This window comes from Caretta caretta, chromosome 6 (genome assembly GCF_965140235.1).
Source record: "Caretta caretta isolate rCarCar2 chromosome 6, rCarCar1.hap1, whole genome shotgun sequence".
In the NCBI taxonomy this organism is placed as follows: Eukaryota; Metazoa; Chordata; order Testudines; family Cheloniidae; genus Caretta; species Caretta caretta.
The window spans coordinates 97,880,757-97,899,085 of NC_134211.1; the positions used below are offsets into that span (position 1 = coordinate 97,880,757).

Below are 18,329 nucleotides of genomic sequence, written 5' to 3' on the forward strand. Positions count from 1 at the left end.
AACTCTCTGAAATCAGGCCCCTTTAAGGTATCTCAAACTGGACCCAAAAATCCCAAATCACATTTAAAAAATCTTGGCTCAGATACCTCTTGCAAGACCTGCACGTGGCCCAGAAAGAAAAAAATAAAAGCTTAAAAAAATTCTAAAATCCCCTAGTTCTGCTTCATCTGTTGCTCCCTCTCACTATAAACTTTCTACCTTTTCCTGGGGTATTCAAAGCCCTTCGCCTGATTTTAAAATATTATGCCTACTCAATCAAGGAACTCACAATACCACATGACCAAGGCCCTTCATTCTCAGTTTTTAATTTATGTAAATCTTCCTGGGAATTTATCAGTGTTTATTACAAAATTAAAAAAAAAAAAAAGGGGGAAAAATTCGTGCAAAAATTAACTTTACACACAGTTTGCTGGGTGAATATTGGGGGACAGGAGGACAGAAAAGCAACAAAGTAAAGTAAAAGTAGTTTAATGATGTGGTTTATTTAATGAACTGTACATTACATACATATATGCATGCACATGCACGCACATGTATATATATATCTTCTACATTAACGTAGATAGATGTGTTTATGTTAATAAGGTACTCAAGAAAATACAATATATTGTATTAGATAAACAATCAGCATTTTCATGTACTTCATGATCCAAAATTCAGGTGGGGTGGGGGGGAAAAAAATCACTAAAAGACAAAGAATACCTTTTGAATAACCTGGGAATTTTTCAGTATAAAAAGGCAGTAAACTGAAAATGAAGGGCCTTCCACATGACCAACCACAACTAATCAACAGCTCAAATTTCAAAGGGCAGGAAAGAATAAAGACTCTTTTCCAAAACCCCATCACCAGAGACTGTGCTGACCCTCAAAACCACCACGAAAGAGGCTGGTGGACATCAGTACTTGTTTAAAAAAAAACCACACACATTATAAAATATGATAGAACATGGAGAGTAAATATTAGAAACAAATATTTCAAAGCTCAAAGATGCTACTGTATCTATACAGCAAAGAGGCTGGAAAGCTCTCGTTACATACTGAGCTAGAATATAAAGGTTCGAAGAGACCTCGGGAGGTCATCCAGTCCAATCCCCTGCTCAGAGCAGGACCAACACCAACTAAATCATCACAGCCAAGGCTTTGTCAAGCCAGGCCTTAAAAACCCTCTGAGGATGGAGATTCCACCACCTCCCTAGATAACCCATTCCAGTGCTTCACCACCCTCCTAGTGAAAAAGTTTTTCCTAATATCCAACCTAGACCTCCCCCACTGCAACTTGAGACCATTGCTTCTTGTTCTGTCATTTGTCATCACTGAGAACAGCCTAGCTCCATCCTCTTCGGAACCTCCCTTCAGGTAGTTATAGGCTGGTATCAAATCCCCCCCTCACCTCTTCTCTTCTGCAGACTAAATAAGCCAAGTTCCTCAGCCTCTCCTCGTAAGTCATGTGCTCCAGCTCCCTAATAATTTTCGTTGCCCTCCGCTGGACTCTCCAATTTGTCCACATCCCTTCTGTTGTGGGGGGACCAAAACTGGATGCAATACTCCAGGTGTGGCCTCACCAGTGCCAAATAGAGGGGAATAATCACTTCCCTCGATCTGCTGGCAATGCTCCAACTAATACAGCCCAATATGCCGTTGGCCTTCTTGACAACGAGGGCACACTGACTCATATCCAGCTTCTCGTCCACTGTAACCCCTAGGTCCTTTTCTGCAGAACTGCTGCCGAGCCATTCGGTCCCTAGTCTGTAGCGGTGCATAGGATTCTTCCCTCCGAAGTGGAGGACTCTGCACTTTTCCTTGTTGAACCTCATCAGATTTCTTTTGGCCCAATCCTCCAGTTTGTCTAGGTCCCTCTCTATCCTATCCCTACCCTCCAGCATATCTACCTCTCCTCCCAGTTTAGTGTCATCTGCAAACTTGCTGAGGGTGCAATCCACACCATCCTCCAGATCATTTATGAAGATATTGAACAAAACCGGCCCCAGGACCGACCCTTGGGGCACTCCACTTGATACCGGCTGCCAACTAGACATGGAGCCATTGATCACTACCCATTGAGTCTGACAATTTAGCCAACTTTCTATCCACCTTATAGTCCATTCATCCAGCCCATACTTCTTTAACTTACTGGCAAGAATACTGTGGGAGACCGTGAGAAAAACTTTGCTAAAGTCAAGGAACACCATGTCCACTGCTTTCCCCTCATCCACAGAACCAGTTATCTCATCATGGAAGGCAATTAGATTAGTCAGGCATGACTTGCCCTTGGTGAATCCCTGCTGACTGTTCCTGATCACTTTCCTCTCTTTTAAGTGCTTCAGAATTGATTCCTTGAGGACCTGCTCCAGGATTTTGCTGGGGACTGAAGTGAGGCTGACTGGTCTGTAGTTCCTCGGGTTCTCTTTCTTCTTTTTAAATATGGGCACTATATTTGCCTTTTTCCAATCGTCCGGGACCTTCCCTGATTGCCATGAATTTTGAAAGATAATGGCCAATGGCTTTGTAATCACATCAGCCAAATCCCTCAGCACCCTCGGATGCATTAGATCTGGACCCATGGACTTGTGCACATCCAGCTTTTCTAAATAGTCCTTAACCTGTTCTTTCACCACTGAGGGCTGCTCACCTCCTCCCCCATACTGTGTTGCCCAGTGCAGCAGTCTGGGAGCTGACCTTGTCTGTGAAGACCGAGGCAAAAAAAGCATTGAGTACTTCAGCTTTTACCACATCAACTTCTTAATGTGATTTAAGAAGTAAAAGAATAAAGTGCCTCTAAAGGTTAAAACTGTAGTAAATACTTTATTCATCTAACAGTTTTCTACTGCACTGTGTCACAAGTTAAGCCTGTGATACAAGACTGACACACCATGATTTCCAAGATCTAAATAGCTGTACCATCCAAGCACAGGAAGACAAGAGAGAGCTCTATTTGCTCTCACTGGCAAAGGTGCAAGTGACACGTACATAAGGAGTTTCTACAAGACAATTTTTTCAGAAAAATCCTCCTAAATCTCTACTGCTTTGTTGGGTACTGGAGAACATTACCATAGTTTCAACGATGATAGTAAGGTTGCCTAGGCCATCAGTCAGAGCTACATAGCTGCCACCGCCTTCTAAATGTCCATCCACCTGCAGGTAGTGCCAGCCAGGGTAGGTAAACTGGGTTGTGTGTGCTGTGCAATAGTGAAAAGAAACCAAAAAGAAAGGTCAGCATTCATTCCAGGAAGTTCATCCTGCTACCATTTTGTAGCTTCCATGCCACTGGTTTTACAACCATATGCTTTACTTTGAGAGAAATCTCCATAGAAATTACAAGGCACAAATTCTGGCTAGTTAATTGAAAAGAGACCAAAGAATCAAGAAGGTGGGGATAGCAGATTCTTATGTCTGAACCCCTTGCTACAGGATACATTTTTCTGTCTGCAGATGAATAGCAGAAGATCCAATACAGGGGAACTTCACACCATCCTGCCACATAGGGGAAGGGGCAGGTCACCTGATCTGGTGACCAGCTCTGCAGGGACAAGAAAAGGTTATGGGTAGACCAGAGGGTGGCCACTGGATCCATATATACATATTTAAATTGTGAATACATAAAAATTTTTATATGCTATATACACACAGAGTAAAGTGATGGTTTACAATCTCAGCCATCTCAAACAGAACATCGGAGTACTCCAATTCTGTTTTCTCTTCCTCCCTCTCAGAGCTCAGAAAGCTCTTGGACCCAGATATTTTGGAGATAAAATAGAAAATAAAAATCAGGGACCGAGTCCTAGCCTTTACAGAGGTTTTAGCTCAAAGCCCTTTTTAATTTTTTTTAGAAACAGAGTTAAAAAACCCCAAAACAGTTGTTTGCAATGAAAACGGAGAGATCTTTAATAATGGGAGCCATGAACTACATTGATGTGTGTGGCACAAGTCAAATCAGAGAACCAGATCTCATTTCCTGTCAGGATTTCTTCCTGCCCTCATTCTAGTTAAAATGAATGAGGGAAAGTCTTCGTATTGCTAAAAAAGTAAATATGTTCAATAAAAAAAACTGTACATAAAAGAAAATTATTAAACACCAAAAATAGAGGACGTTGTGCTCTTTAATCTAGCATAAAAATCCCAGAATATTGTATTGTCTATACTTTTGTAGGTCCGTTTGAACTTTTTATTTACCTGTGATCCAGATAGGAGCTTCCACTGCATAATAGCCACTCCACGGCTCTTGCGCTGTCATTAATCCATTCCGACCAAAGGGCAAATCTTCATAATAACTAGCCACCAAATTCCAGGCAATAGTACTGGAAAATAGTTTTGTTTTTAAAATCACAGTAGTTTTGAGTGCAGAGAATTGAACAAAATATTTCTGATCATGCTGAGACTGAACGCCCGTATGTGTCTGCATAAACTAAACACTCCAATGGAGCTACTTCCTTTGGCAGATATATTACACATTTGCAGTGGTGGGAATTACCTGCAGAGCTACCATGTTCTGTAGGTATCTGCGTTTCTATACTAGTGCACCTAAAGAAAGTTTAGAAAGGCCAGCAAGACTAACTTGACTAGCAAAGTATTGCAAGATCCTTAGCATCTGGAATTTGCATATTCTAACCTCAGCTGCAGTGGAGCCCTTAATTAAATCATCCGTTTATCAATTTAGGATATTTGCTCAATTCATCACACCAGGTCTTTGGGAAATTAGAAAAAGGAAAAGTCAAGCTCTTGGGGTTTATACACGAAGAATATGGTTTTAAGCGCTAGTGAAAAGAGCGAAATGAAGTAACTTGTGGACTGGACTCTTTTTACCCACACAAAACAGATTATGCATCCGATGAAGTGAGCTGTAGCTCACGAAAGCTTCTGCTCAAATAAATTGGTTAGTCTCGAAGGTGCCACAAGTCCTCCTTTTCTTTTTGCGAATACAGACCGCAGCAGTGCAACTTTTACCCCACACTGTCCTCTCAAGGAACCTCAGTCGCTCAAGGAAACGTTCTCAGTACACCAAAAAAAAATTTAAAAAAAAATTGAAGAAACCCAAAATCAAGAGAGCTTGTTAATAAAGAAGATCCTAGGTCTTATCCTCCTATTGGCATATTTGCATGTATCAAATTACAGCCACCATTTGTGCATGAAAATACTGTGATGGCATACATAGCTAGTCGCTGCTGCACGCAAACACTAGTTATTCTTTTAGTACCCCCTGGTATGGGCCAGTACCTAATTCACATAAGTGGTCATAACTGTGTGTGCCACTGTGCACCTGAATTTTTAAAAGGGGGGTCCTAAAAAGTCAACAAAAAAGATGCTTAGAAGAAAAAGTTTTTCCTTTGTACACTAGCCAACTTGTTCTATTTAAATTTTCGAGAGCTCCAACTTGGCTGACAGGAACTACAGCAAATTTCAGCCCCATGTCATGCAGATAATTAGATACTAGCCTGTTTTCCGTAGAAAGGCCAACATGATTTTCATTATTCAAGGTATGCCAGATATGGAGCAGCTTGTAATACCTGATGAATACTGTGTGTTGATGTGGTTATTGGGATGTTTACTGTATGAATATGTTGGTTTAGTTTAATAGAGGACTGTAAGGAAAAAAGCAGAAAGGGAAGAAGAATGACTCAAGGTAAGACTTCTCAACAAACACTTGAGAGCTTTTTAGAGACAATGCCATGATTAGAGTTGGTTGGGAACCTTCCAGTGGATTGTTTTACTTGTCTGAACACACCAATTCATCAACAGCGAATCATTTCAAAGGATAAGGTAGATTGACCAATTTCCGTTTGAAAAATAACCATGAAGCATTTTGACATCAAAATGGAATGTTTTGAAATTTTTGGAACCAAACAGATTTTTCATTTTGAGTTTCCTTCTCATTATAATATAAAATAAATATTGAAAACATTTTTTAATTTAAAATGTTGAAATCTGAACAAAACCTTTTGATCAATCTAACCTCTTCTCCCTTCCTCCCCCCCCCCCCAACCCCATTTTGTGGAAAATGTTCATTTTGTGGGAAATTTTCAACATTTTTGGTGTTCTTTTTCAGAACAGACATTCCCACAAAAAACAGTTCACACCCACCTCTAGCCAGGACAGGAAAAGGCCTGGGAACCAGAAAATCAAAAGAAAAGAACTGTGGCAGATTTAAAACAGAAAAATGTCTCAAAGGAGTTAGGGAGGGATATAAGGGGAGTTGTTCAGCAGAACCAGATGAAGATGCAGGTACACACTGGGGTGTCTCAAGTCAGGGGATGGTAAGCCTTTAGATCAGACAGATGTGTGTTGATTGTTGCTATAAAATCTTCCTCTCTCTCTCATGTGTTTTCCTACTCCAAAAACATACACTTTTCTCTTAAGGAGGCTGTTTTGTCACTAGAATACCACTGTCAGACCCCCAAAGAAAAGAACCACATCTGTCCAAACTCAGCTGGACCTGCTGGGTAATCATGGTTGAAACACAGGACACTGTGGCACACAGCCTGGTCTAAAAGTGGTTAAACTGTGGAATTCCAGCCTACAGTAGTAAAGGCACAAAGCCTGACACCTGAGGGGTTCACTCAAAGAGACCAGAGAAGTACAGCTAGCCTTGTAACTATGACACTATGCTGAAGTTATGAAAATAACTGACTGCATGTAAGACTTACGAGGTCATATTTCCATTCACATAGTTCTGGTTCAGGATCCGAGCCCAGCAGCCTGCACCCACTTCATCATTGAAAGTGCTATAATCTTCTGAAGCCCATAATTTCTTCTGAGTTGCTAAGGCATTATCCACTGTTTTTGTTCCAGGGTAATGAGCCCTGGATAGTATTTCAAAAAAGGACAGCAATTAACACAAGAAAAGCAGAACTCAAGGACACATTCAGTTATTAGCTCAAAGCAAAAACAAAATGCCTGGTGCCAAAAAAATAAAAATAAATCACTATGTGGATTTCACACCAGAGAATCATACTAGTTAAATCCAGAAGAGAGCTACAATATTTAATAATTTAGCCCCATCTGTGCCAATGCAGGATTTTTCCTTATAATATAGTCTGATGCTTTAGCAAGTCTAGTTTTAAATATCAAATGCAAATCCGGCTTTTTATTCCCTATCCTGGTGTGCACATTTTTTCCTGATAGTCGGCATTAGTGCCCCACGCTTTTATCTCATTGCTGCTAATTATACCACCTTGTACCACCCTAAATAAATCCTCTTCTGGGTTTTTATGACTTTCACATACTTATGGATTAATAATAATTCTCATCACTGGGTCTCTTCAAAGCCCTATACATACAGTGAGATCTCCCCTTAGCCATCACTTAACCATGCTATTTATGCCTACTCTTATACTCTTTCCTCAGAAATAAAATCTTTGAACTTTCAGCAAGTATGTTGTTAAAGCCAAGAGAAAAAGCACTGAAAGTTTGGAGCAGCTGCAATAAACTGAGGTTATGTACAGAATATGACAGGAGCTCTGCTTATTTCTCTTTGACAGATCTTTCCTACTCCAAATGGAGATATTTGTTCTCATCCAAGACGACCTTTTGTGCTCACACTGGTTTGGTTACCACTGATTCACTATGCAATTTTGTCTTAACAGTTTCAAAGGCTTTCCTTCTATCAATAAGGGGCATTTTTGGTTACTCTTATCTGATGGGAAACTAAGAAGGACGTCAACTACATACTGAAAACAAAACCATAAACTCTATAGATAGAGGTCTGAGAAGGGTCCTTAATATTAGTCTGATATAGAGGCAGGAGGAACCTTGCTAATTTGTGGGCAAGGGAAGGGAATAATATTTCTAAAACAAAGAAGAAAAAGGAAACAGATCACTTAGTTGAATTCTAAGAGGAGTATGGACAATCTCCCAATATGGTACTCATTCACGTATAGCTTTACTAATCTAATAAAAGGCATAATACAGTGCTCATAAATATGTTGAATATTCATCCCTATGCTGTTAGGCTTATTGTATACACATTCAACTCTTTTTGGTTTGGAAGCAAAAATGTAAGTGACTAAAATATTAACTTTGATGCTTCAGGGATTAGATGAAAAATGTAGTTTGCGGAAACAGATGTAAAGCAGAGTTAGTAAATGTGCACTTCTATGCCCCTCTCCCCTGAAGGCTCTCAAAACACTTTACAAACATTATTACTCAACTCCCCTGGCAGATACTATCCCCATTTCACAAAAGAGAGAAAAGATGCAAAGTGAATGACAAGATCACGCAGGTACACAGTAATAAAACCAATACCCAGACTTGTATTTTAACTACAAAGAACAAGGTCCCTGTATATACATAAGAGGTGGAATATGAAAAGTGGAATAACCAAATAATGGGAATAAGAGGAGAGCACTAAAGGTAAGGGAAGAAAATGGACAAGAAGATGGGATGACCAAAGGGTTAAGGTTAAAAAAGAAAACTGAAACTGGGTCATTCAAAAAGGACAGAAAGACCATTTTCAGAACGTATTTATGAGCAGCTTTGCTCCACTTGCAGCCCACATCCTGTTAGACACAACATCCCAGTTTGTTCCATTAGCGTGTGCTTAAGCAGAACAGTCTCACCGAGAGTGAGAAGTGAGTCATTTTTTCCCCCCTCAGATGCCAGTGAATGAGCAATGATCACAAACTCTGCTCCTCAGACACTGCCTGTACCCTAGGTGCTTTGGTTTCTTTTATTAAGATCTAACAGACTCCACATAGAGTAGGCCACAGCTCAAGCCTCATTACCCCATGGTCTGACTTTTTATAGCTACAGTTTTTAGCGGATTCCCTCACACTGCCAAGCACCAGTTTTTAAAAGAAGAACTTATAGCCCTTCAATATGCCTTCAGTCTACTGAATCCATAACTACTTTAAAATTTATGAGGTCACTAGACTGGGCTACAATCTTCTTTTAAGTTATCCTTTCCACCCGAGCACCTCAGCTACACTGACCTGACAAATAACGTACATGGCACACAACAAGAGGTGCACTGTGCCAAAGAACAAGTTCCTTTCACAGAGAGAAAAAAGGTCAGATTCTTCACATCTTCCAACTGCCTCATCAGAGCAAGCTGTTCCCATCTCTTCTGCAGATTCCCCAACAGCCTTAGAGCCAGAACAGCTAGTTCCTATGCCACCCCTCATCTCTTCCCACCTCCAAACACCCCGAGCATGCTCCAGCACAGGGGGCACGGCCACAACATACTACTCTGCAGCTACCCCTAGCTAGTGGACCGGGGTGTGTGGCGGGGGGGTTAGGTGCTGTGGAGTGTATAAAACTAGTTAAAGCAGTGGTCTCCAAACTTTTCACAGTCACACCTCCCCTGACCCGTGTCCGCGCACACACACCGCGAGCCAGGGCCAGAAGGGGGGCCACAACTCCTGTGGGGGGAGAGGGGAGGAGCACAGACGGGTAAGGGGGCCGAGGCTGGGGCCATAGCCAGGGCCAGAAGTGAAGCCGGGTGTGGAGCTGGGGGCCAATTCTAGGGGCCAGGAGTGGAAGCCGTGACCAGGCCATGGTCGGGGCCGGAAGCGGGGCCAGAGCAGAGCTAGGGGCGGAGCAGAGCTGAGTGGTGCTTCCTCCCTGACCCTTGGGTAGGCTGGCCCAAGCCCTGCTGTGTCCCCGCTCCCGCCCGGGGTGCCACACCTCACCGTTTGGGGACCACTAGGTTAAAGTGTTAGAACGTCATAACTGGCTCCCTGATATCTCTCCCCCTTCTCTGCTTCTCCCCATCTCGGGGTGGCAGCAGAGAATTTGAGCCTTACAGGCTATAGTTAGGAGTGATCCGTATATAGCTGGGATGCTTCAACAGAATAGGTAAGATTTAAGGACTTATTTTACAGGAGCAAAGAACTAGAGACACTTTAACAGGGAAGCTGTTCCACACATCTGGAAGAAGAGGAAGTATAGTATCAGGAGTGGGCAAAGGAGGGCAAGAGAGAAGCCTGGATGGAGAGCAGATAGTGAAAGGTAGGTAGGAGTGGAGTTCTGGAGAACTCTGAATGTAAGCTCAAATGTTAGCTCAATGCCAAAGAGAAAAAGCCACTGCAAAATTCCACTACGGGGAGAGATAGCAAGAATGGTATGAAGATATTATGTTAGCAGGCACATTGTAGAAGGAATGGAAAGTATGTGGAGGGAGGAGATAGGACAAGGCCAGCACACAGGATGTAGGAAGATGGGAAATTAACAAGCTAGCATGAAGTATTGGCAGAAGTAATGAGTTTTGAAAAGGCTATACATAAGTAACAGAGAGTGATACTAACAGCATCATGTTTTTAATAAAGGAGGGAAACTGCTCTTGCTTTTGACATTCATTCTCCATTCCACAGCCATTGGCTAGGTAGTATTTTCATTGCACCCTTCCATTTAAAAACAAAAGAAAAAAAACACCTTTCAGACAAGAAGGAACAATGCTTTGAGTGCTGTGTTTTTCAAGAGACACTGAGAATCTTTTTGCTCTGTGTTTGCAAAGCGCCTAGCACAATGGGGTCCTGGATCCATGACCTAGGTGTCTAAATTCTACAATAATACATGTCTAGATATTATCAAGCATTTTAACATTAAATATATGTTTGTATAGTAGGCAATGGACTAGTAGCATTCCCATATAAAAACAGTTCTGTGAGTGGCAGAAGTTTTGCATGAGAGAACTAAATTAAATCCTAGTTAGAGCAACAAAGGTAAAAAAATCATTTTTAGGAAACAAATTTCTCATTACTGTTAATTCCACCTTCTGTTATCTACAGTGAACAAAAATTAAAATAGATTTTCCAGATTTACTATTTATGCTCCTTGCCTTTTGCACTTATTTCACTATTGGACAGAAAATTGACTAGCTTATTTTACTTTTTGACTTCCATGCACTAGCACAATATTGTGATATACAGACTGCAAAACACTGCTAGGGAATATTTAAATTCATAAAAAATGTCTGAAAAACTCTATTCTGAAGAAGTTTTACAAAATTGGCTTATTCGCACAAAACTTGAAGTCTTAATTATGCAATATCATCCCTGTAAGAAAGTTTAAGTTTTAACTAGGATAATAGCCTTTGTTTCTTACCACTCTTCAACTTTCTCATCTTGATTATCTAATCCACTTTAACCCAACCCAGACAGAAGTGCTAGGAAAGCAGACTTTCCTGAAATGTACTGTATTTATTCAACCTTATATATCCTCAGAAAAATAGGTTTGTTATCATGAGCCTCAAGCTGCCACATCCACCCATAGACACTTTCACAATAATGTATTTTAAATTCATAGCTACTAGGAAACATTTGATGCCTTTATTTCCAAAGACACTGTATTAAAAGACAGTTACCTTTTTATAACTGGTGTTCTTCGAGATGTGTTGCTCATGTCTATTCCACAATAGGGGTGCATGCTAGCCACATGCACCGGTGCCGGAAGTTTTTCCCCCCGTAATACCCATGGGGGGGGAGCACCCCCCACGACCCCTGTAGTGGCGCCTGGCTGAGCTGAGCGCTCCCCCCCACCCTCAGTTCCTTTTTGCTGGACAACTCCAACAGAGGGGAAGGAGGGCGGGATGTGGAATAGACACGAGCAACACATCTCAAAGAACACCAGTTACGGAAAAGTAACTGTTTTCTTCTTCGAGTGATTGCTCATGTGTATTCCACAATAGGTGATTCCAAGCTACATCTCTTGGAGGTGGGTAGGAGTTCACAAGTTCCCAGGATGGAGGACAGCCCTGCCAAACCCAGCATCATCCCTGGTTTGGGGGATGATCACATAGTGCAAGGTGAACGTGTGAACCGAAGACCATGTGGCAGCCCTACAAATGTCCTGGATGGGGACGTGAGCTATGAAGGCAGCCGACGAGGCCTGCGCCTGAGTCGAGTGTGCTCTCACAATGGGTGGCAGGGGGACACCCACCAGCTCATAACAGGAACAGATGCATGAAGTGATCCAATTGGAAAGCCACTGAGTGGAAATCAGCTGGCCCCTCACATGCTCAGCTGAGGCAACGAACAGTTGGGAGGACTTTCTGAACGGTTTGGTCCGCTCGAAGTAGAAAGCCAGAGCCCACCGCACATTGAGCATGTGGAGACAGCACTCCTCACTGGACACATGAGGCTTGGGGCAGAGGACCAGTAGAAAAAAAATGTCCTGACCCATGTGGTAGGCAGAGACCACCTTCGGGAGCAACGCGGGGTGTGGGCGGAGCTGGATCTTGTCCTTGTCCTTATAGAAGACCGTGTACGGAGCCTCAGAGCCCTGAAGTCCAAGACTTGCCTGGCCAACATGATTGCAACCAGGAAGGCCACCTTCCATGAGAGGTGAGACCAGGAGCACGTGGCCAGTAGTTCCAATGGGGGCCCCATGAGCCAACACCAGGTTTAGGTCCCACTGTGGGACCAGGGGTCTAGAATACAGAAAAAGATGGTCCAAAACCTTAAGGAACCGGCCAGTCATAGCATGGGAAAATACCATGTGCCCTTCCCCCAGCAGATGGAAGGCCGATATGGCTGCCAGGTGCACCTTTACTGACTAGGGTGCCAGGCCCTGGGCCCTCAGGTGGAGGAGGTAATCAAGGATAAGCTGGATCAGGGCGGGCACAGAGGAGACACCCTAGTCCACCACCCACCTAGAAAACCGGGACCACTTCGCCAAATAAGCGCGGTGAGTGAAGGGCCATCTACTTTCAAGGAGGACGCACTGAACCTGTTCTGAGCACGTCCTTTCCTCTCCACCTAACTACTGAGCAGCCACGCCATGATGTGAAGAGCTGCTAAGTTGGGATAGAAGAGGCAGCCCTGGCCCTGAGAGAGCAAGTCTGGGGGGAGCAGCAACGGCCACAGCAGTGCTACTGCCAGGCCTGTGAGGGTCCCGTACTAATGCTGCCTGGGCCACGCCGGGGCAATCAGGAGGACCCGGGCCTTGTCCATCTTTATCTTCTCCAGGACCCTGCTGATTAGAGGGAATGGGGGAAAGGCATAGAGAAGCCAGCCTGACCAGGACAGGATAAAGGCATTGGAGATAGTGCCCCTCTCCAGGCCCCCCCGGAGCAGAACCGGGGGCATCATCGGTTCTGCTGAGTCGCGAATAGGTCCACCTGGGGAGTTCCCCACCTTCAGAAGAACAGATGGGCCACTTCCGGGTGGAGGGACCACTCATGTTGCGAGGAAAAGTCCCTGCTCAAGCGATCTGCCCTCTCGTTCCAGGCGCGCGGTAGGTGGAAAGCCTTCAGGTGGATGTAGTGGGCTATACAGAAGTCCCACAGCCTGAAGGCTTCGTGGCAGAGGATCAGGCCCCGCCTTGCCTGTGGATATAGAACATCAAGGCCGTGTTGTCCATGAGGACCCTGACTACCTTGCCCTCCAGGTGCAAGCAGAAGGCCATAAACGCCAGCCGCACCGCCCTGAGCTCCTTGATGTTTATATGTAGGGTCAGGTCTTGAGCCAATCACAGGCCTTGGGCCTGAAAGTTCCCCACATGGGCCCCCCAATCCAGGTCCAATGCATCGGACACCAGCTCCAACGACGGGGCTCTGTCCCTAAATGGGACCCCTTGGAGCATGTGTTTGGGGCAGACCACCGCCGCAGGGAGTCTGGCATGGTGAGGATCTTGTCCATCCTGTCCATGGCCTGGGAGAACTTTGAGGCCAACCAGAGCTGGAGGGGACTCATCCCCAGTCTGGTGTGACGGACCACGTACGTACACGCTGACATGTGACCCAAGAGCTGCAGGTAACCCCCGACTGTTGTCACCGGGAACCTTGTGACCAAGTCAATGAGACCTTTCAGGGTCTCGAATCTGTCTGGCGTGAGCGGGGCCCTGGCCAACGCTGCGTCCAAGAGCACCCCAATAAACTCTATGTGTTGAACCAGGACTAATGTGGACTTGGTGTTGTTTACCCACAGGCCTAAGGCGGTGCACGTGGACAGGAGGAGCACCACGTGATCCCTCACCTGCGACCAGGAGATGCCCTTGACAAGCCAATCGTCCAGATAGGGAAATATCTGGACCCCCCCGCTGTCTGAGGTAGGCTGCTACCACTGACATGGATTTTGTAAACACCCTGGGGGCAGTGGACAGACCAAATGGGAGGACCATGAATTGGTACTGATTCTGTCCCACCACGAAACGGAGGAAGCACCTGTGCCCCTCGAATATGTGGATGTGGAAGTACGCGCCGTGTAGATCGACAGCAGCGTACCAATCCCCGGGATCCAGGGAGGGGATGATGGAGGCTAGGGAAACCATGCGGAACTTGAGTTTCACCGTGTATTGGTTCAGACCTCGCAGGTCCAGGATGGGTCTGAGCCCCCCTTTGGCCTTCAGGATAAGGAAATAACGGGAGTAATACCCCTTGCCCATGAACTCCTCGGGCACTGCCTCTATCGCTCCTAGTTCTAGGAGCCGCCCCACCTCCTGCTTGAGCAGAACTTCGGGCGAGGGGTTCCCCAAGAGGGACAGGGGCAGGAGGTGGTTGGGCAGGGAGGAAGTAAACTGAAGGGTGTAACCCCGGGAGATGGTGTTGACTCATCGGTCTGAGGTTAGCCGCAACCATTTCAGGAGGAAAGCACACAACTGGTTGGAGAAGGGGAGCTTTTTTGGGGGTGGATCCCTGATGAGGACTGGCGGGGTGCCCCTGAGCATCCCATCAAAAGCGCCTTTTCCCCACCTACTTGCCCTTGGAGGACCCAGGCTTGGGGGCAGGCCAAGACTGCCTCTGAGGGCGTCTCTTATAGTCCAGCTGCTTCTTCTGGGTGGCCTCATACTTTGGGAGAGCGGCCTGGGGGGGAGTCTCCTGCAGCTTGAACTTAGGTTTTGCCAGAGCTGGAATAGAGAGGCCCAGAGTCTGTAGGGTCGTGTGGAAGCCCTTCATGCCATACAGCCTTGTATCTGTTTCTGCCGCCAACAGAGCTTTCCCGTCAAACGAGAGATCCTGCATGGAAGACTGCGCCTCGCCAGACAGCCCAGAGAGCAGGAGCCATGGATCATGCAGCCGTGTCCGCAGCATCCGAGGCTGCCTGCAGGGACGCCCTAGCAGCCGCTGCCCCTTCCTCCACTAGTGCCTTGAACTCCTTCCTATCGCGCTCCTGGAGGGAGTCCTCAAACTTGGGCAGGGAGCCCCACAGATTGAATTTGTACCGGCCCAGGAGAGCCTGATGGTTTGCCACTCGTAACTGGAAGCTCAAAGACGAATACATTTTCCTTCCGAAAGAGTCCAGTCTCCAAGAGTCTTTGTTCTTTGGGGTCAGGGCTGGCTGACCCTGCTGTTCCCTGTGGCTGACAAACTCGACCACCAGGGAGTTGGGCCCAGGTGAGTATACAAATACTCATGCCCCTTAGTGGGTATAAAGTACTTGCATTCTGCCTTCTTAGAGATGGGGGCCAATGAGGCCGGTGTTTGCCACAGGGCATTTGAAATCTTAGCCACCCCTTCCTGGAGGGGCAAAGCCACCCTTCCTGATGCCGACGAGGACAGCACGTTAAACAGGGAGTCTGAGGGCTCCTCCATCTCCTCTGCCTGGAGGTGGAGGCTTGCTGCCACCCTCTAAGTCCTCCTGAGGGGCGGAAGGGGGCAGGGCCGCAAACGCCTCCTCCAGGCGGGGCGAGGAGGCCGGTGCAGTGCTCTGGGTATCAGCTGGCACTGGAGGGTCCACCACCTGGTCGGATTCCGGGCACGGTGCCGAGGACATTCATCCCACTGACTCCTCTCTCGGGTGTCTGGAGAGGGAGGCCAATGATGCTTCCGAAGCTCCAGCCACCGAGCGAGCTCCCACAGGGGGCTGCGCTGGAGGCCATTGTGCCCACTGGTACCATTGGGCCGGCCATGATGCTTGGTGCCACTGCACCTGCTGTGGCACCAGCGGGGCCGGCTGTTCGGGTTGGCTGGCCTGGCCCATCGAAGGACGGCTACGAATGGAGGCCAGGCTGGTGTAAGATCTGCTGATGTCTCTGGACCAGGAGGAACGGCGGTGCCAGGATCTATGTCAGCCACGGGACTGCAATCTCGACGTGGAGGACCGGTACCGACGGTAACAGCTGCTCCGCGAACGGCCTCAACAGGTGGACCCGCGATGGTGAGATGCCGGTTATCAATGCCCAGGGCTGCGATGTCTTGGCGGAGACTTGGAGCGGGAGTCCGAGCAGGAACGGCATCGACGACCGTGCCGTGACCGACTGCAGTACCCCCTCCAAGACGAGAACTGCTGGCGACGCCTGCCGCAGTCCCGTCGATATTCGCTCCTTGAGGACGAGCGGTGCCGAGAGTCCCGGCCAGATGGAACCCAGCCAGATAGTCTGGTCAGCGTCAAGGGTGATCCACATGGATTCTGCCCCGAATGGTCGCTGGGCGGTGAATGGTGTCAGGAACGTTCCCTCGACCGAGGCCAATACCAGGCCATAGGCGACTGCGGAGATCCCAGCGGCGACTTGCCTCTGGAATGTGGGGCCAACATCAGCGGTGCTCCGGGCACCGGCATGGACATAACGTCCCAGGCCGCCTGGAGGGCTTCAGGAGTGGACGGCATCTGGACATCCGGAAAGGCCTGTTCCGAAGGGGCCAGGCTACTCTGCTCAACGTGAGTTGGAGGCCTGGGGCCTGGTGGGGATTGAGGACTGCCTGACATGGGCCTAGCCTCTGTCCCAGACTTCCCATGGTGCTGCTGCGAAGAGGGAGTCTTTCTGGCCCTCTTGGCGTGCCCCGTGGACAGGGATCAGTGCCGACTGGTCGATGGCACCAGTGGGTTGCCATGTGCTGACGCCACGGTGCCAGGTACCGGTTCGGAGCGGCGTGCTGGATCGGGGTCAGCACCGACTCCATCAGGATGGCCCGCAGCTGGTATCCAATGAAATTCAACTAGAAAAACATGTCCACCCATCTGATGGTCACATCAGCCTCCACGTGAACAAACCCTGCCTACCTAAACTAAACCAGTAATGAGACTCAGCAGATTAATTGAATCAAACTTTGCTAGTTGAATCACAGCTGAAGTCATAAGGCTCAATTCACACTATGGTCTATGACAGTTTTTGCCAGCGTAGACCCTAGAAGAAACCAGCCATAGCAGAATATTTGCAAGAGGGTGGCATCAAAGCATGTTCCGTGCACCAACTGTAGGAGTTCCAAGCAGCCCCCAAAATAGGCAGGGCTAGCCAGAGAAGGGGCCTGGCTCTATGACTGAACCGACTGGGCATATAACTGTCAGCAGATTTTAAGGCTAAGTCCACTCAGGTGGAAAACTCCGATGGAATTTGAAAGGAGCCAGGCTAGCACATGCAGCTGTAATGATCACCTCCCTATACCCGACAGAGTAAATTATTTAGCAGGAAAGGTTAAGGTATCAAACCTTTGGTGAGAGCTTAGCAAAGCCAAAGTTCCCAGCAAACTCTACTTCTCTGAAGTTACATAAGAGAAACCAGTGGAAATACATGATCAGAGCAGGCTACCAAGAAAGCAGCTTCATAAAAAAGAAAAAAAGTGACCTACCCTATGATATCGACCACTTGATGGAGCTCAGAGTCGATCATCATGAAAAAGGAAATTGGCTCCCACAGGTTATCACTGGCTATGATCCTCACCCGCTGCAGACTTCGTTTATCCAAGGTGTACCTTAAGAGCTTTTTTAAGAGAAAAGAGAAAGAAAAAAAAGTTGTCATACTGGCACAAATCCAGGTTTGCAACAGAAAGCGGCTTTGCTTGGTCACCAAATGAACTTTTTACAATTTAAAAAAAAAAAAATCTTCCTTTTACACCTCCATACAGAACAGTTATGTCAAGAGTATACTTAGCAAAAAGAATGTCAACCATAAGCTGGTGATCAAAAGAGACAACATGTTCTTCTATCATGTCAAGCCCCAAAGTTCAGTTAGTCCAAGATTGCACAGTACATAAGGGAGGTATGGAAAATGAAAAACATTTGATTCTCATTTTCTTACATACATGCAGAGTGTAGATAAAGTTCGACAAGGCAAAGGCAACTACATTTCATGACAGAATCTGTTTGCAGATCAGTAACTTACAAAATGTCAGTAGTTTGAGTGTGCAGTTACAAAGAATATAGACAGATAAGCATGGACAAGTCTGATCCAAAAGGTATACAACATTTCTGAACATAAAGCAAATATTTCATAATAAAACACAATGAAGAACAACTGCATCACCAGCGGACTCTTTCAGTTTAAAAACTGAAGCTACAGAACACAGATAAGGTTTACAGTCCACATTGGGGGTATGCAAGGAATTACTCTTATGGAAGTTTTTGTTTCAGAAACAAAGCAAGCTGCTATCAGATAATACTGTACTTGTTAAAGTCATATTTAGATGACTAAGGAGTAAGCACTTTCCAGGACATTCTGCTGTTTACATGATACACACGTATAAC

At 46.1% G+C, this 18,329-nt stretch overlaps 1 protein-coding gene across 5 annotated transcripts in view; it reads right to left on the reverse strand.

The window, feature by feature from the left end:
- GALC (galactosylceramidase) overlaps positions 1-18,329 on the reverse strand; it is an 82,432-nt gene that overhangs the window by 19,124 nt on the left and 44,979 nt on the right. For all 5 annotated transcript variants that reach the window (XR_012669021.1, XM_075129819.1, XM_048852886.2 and 2 more), the window contains 4 exons: positions 17,435-17,565; positions 6,639-6,794; positions 4,171-4,295; positions 3,049-3,176 (listed from right to left, as the gene is read on the reverse strand). Coding sequence is in view for 4 of the 5 variants with exons in the window: in XM_075129819.1 (XP_074985920.1) it covers positions 3,049-3,176; positions 4,171-4,295; positions 6,639-6,794; positions 17,435-17,565 (540 nt within the window). In the remaining variant the exon portion in view is untranslated. The remainder of the gene's footprint in view (positions 1-3,048; positions 3,177-4,170; positions 4,296-6,638; positions 6,795-17,434; positions 17,566-18,329) is intronic.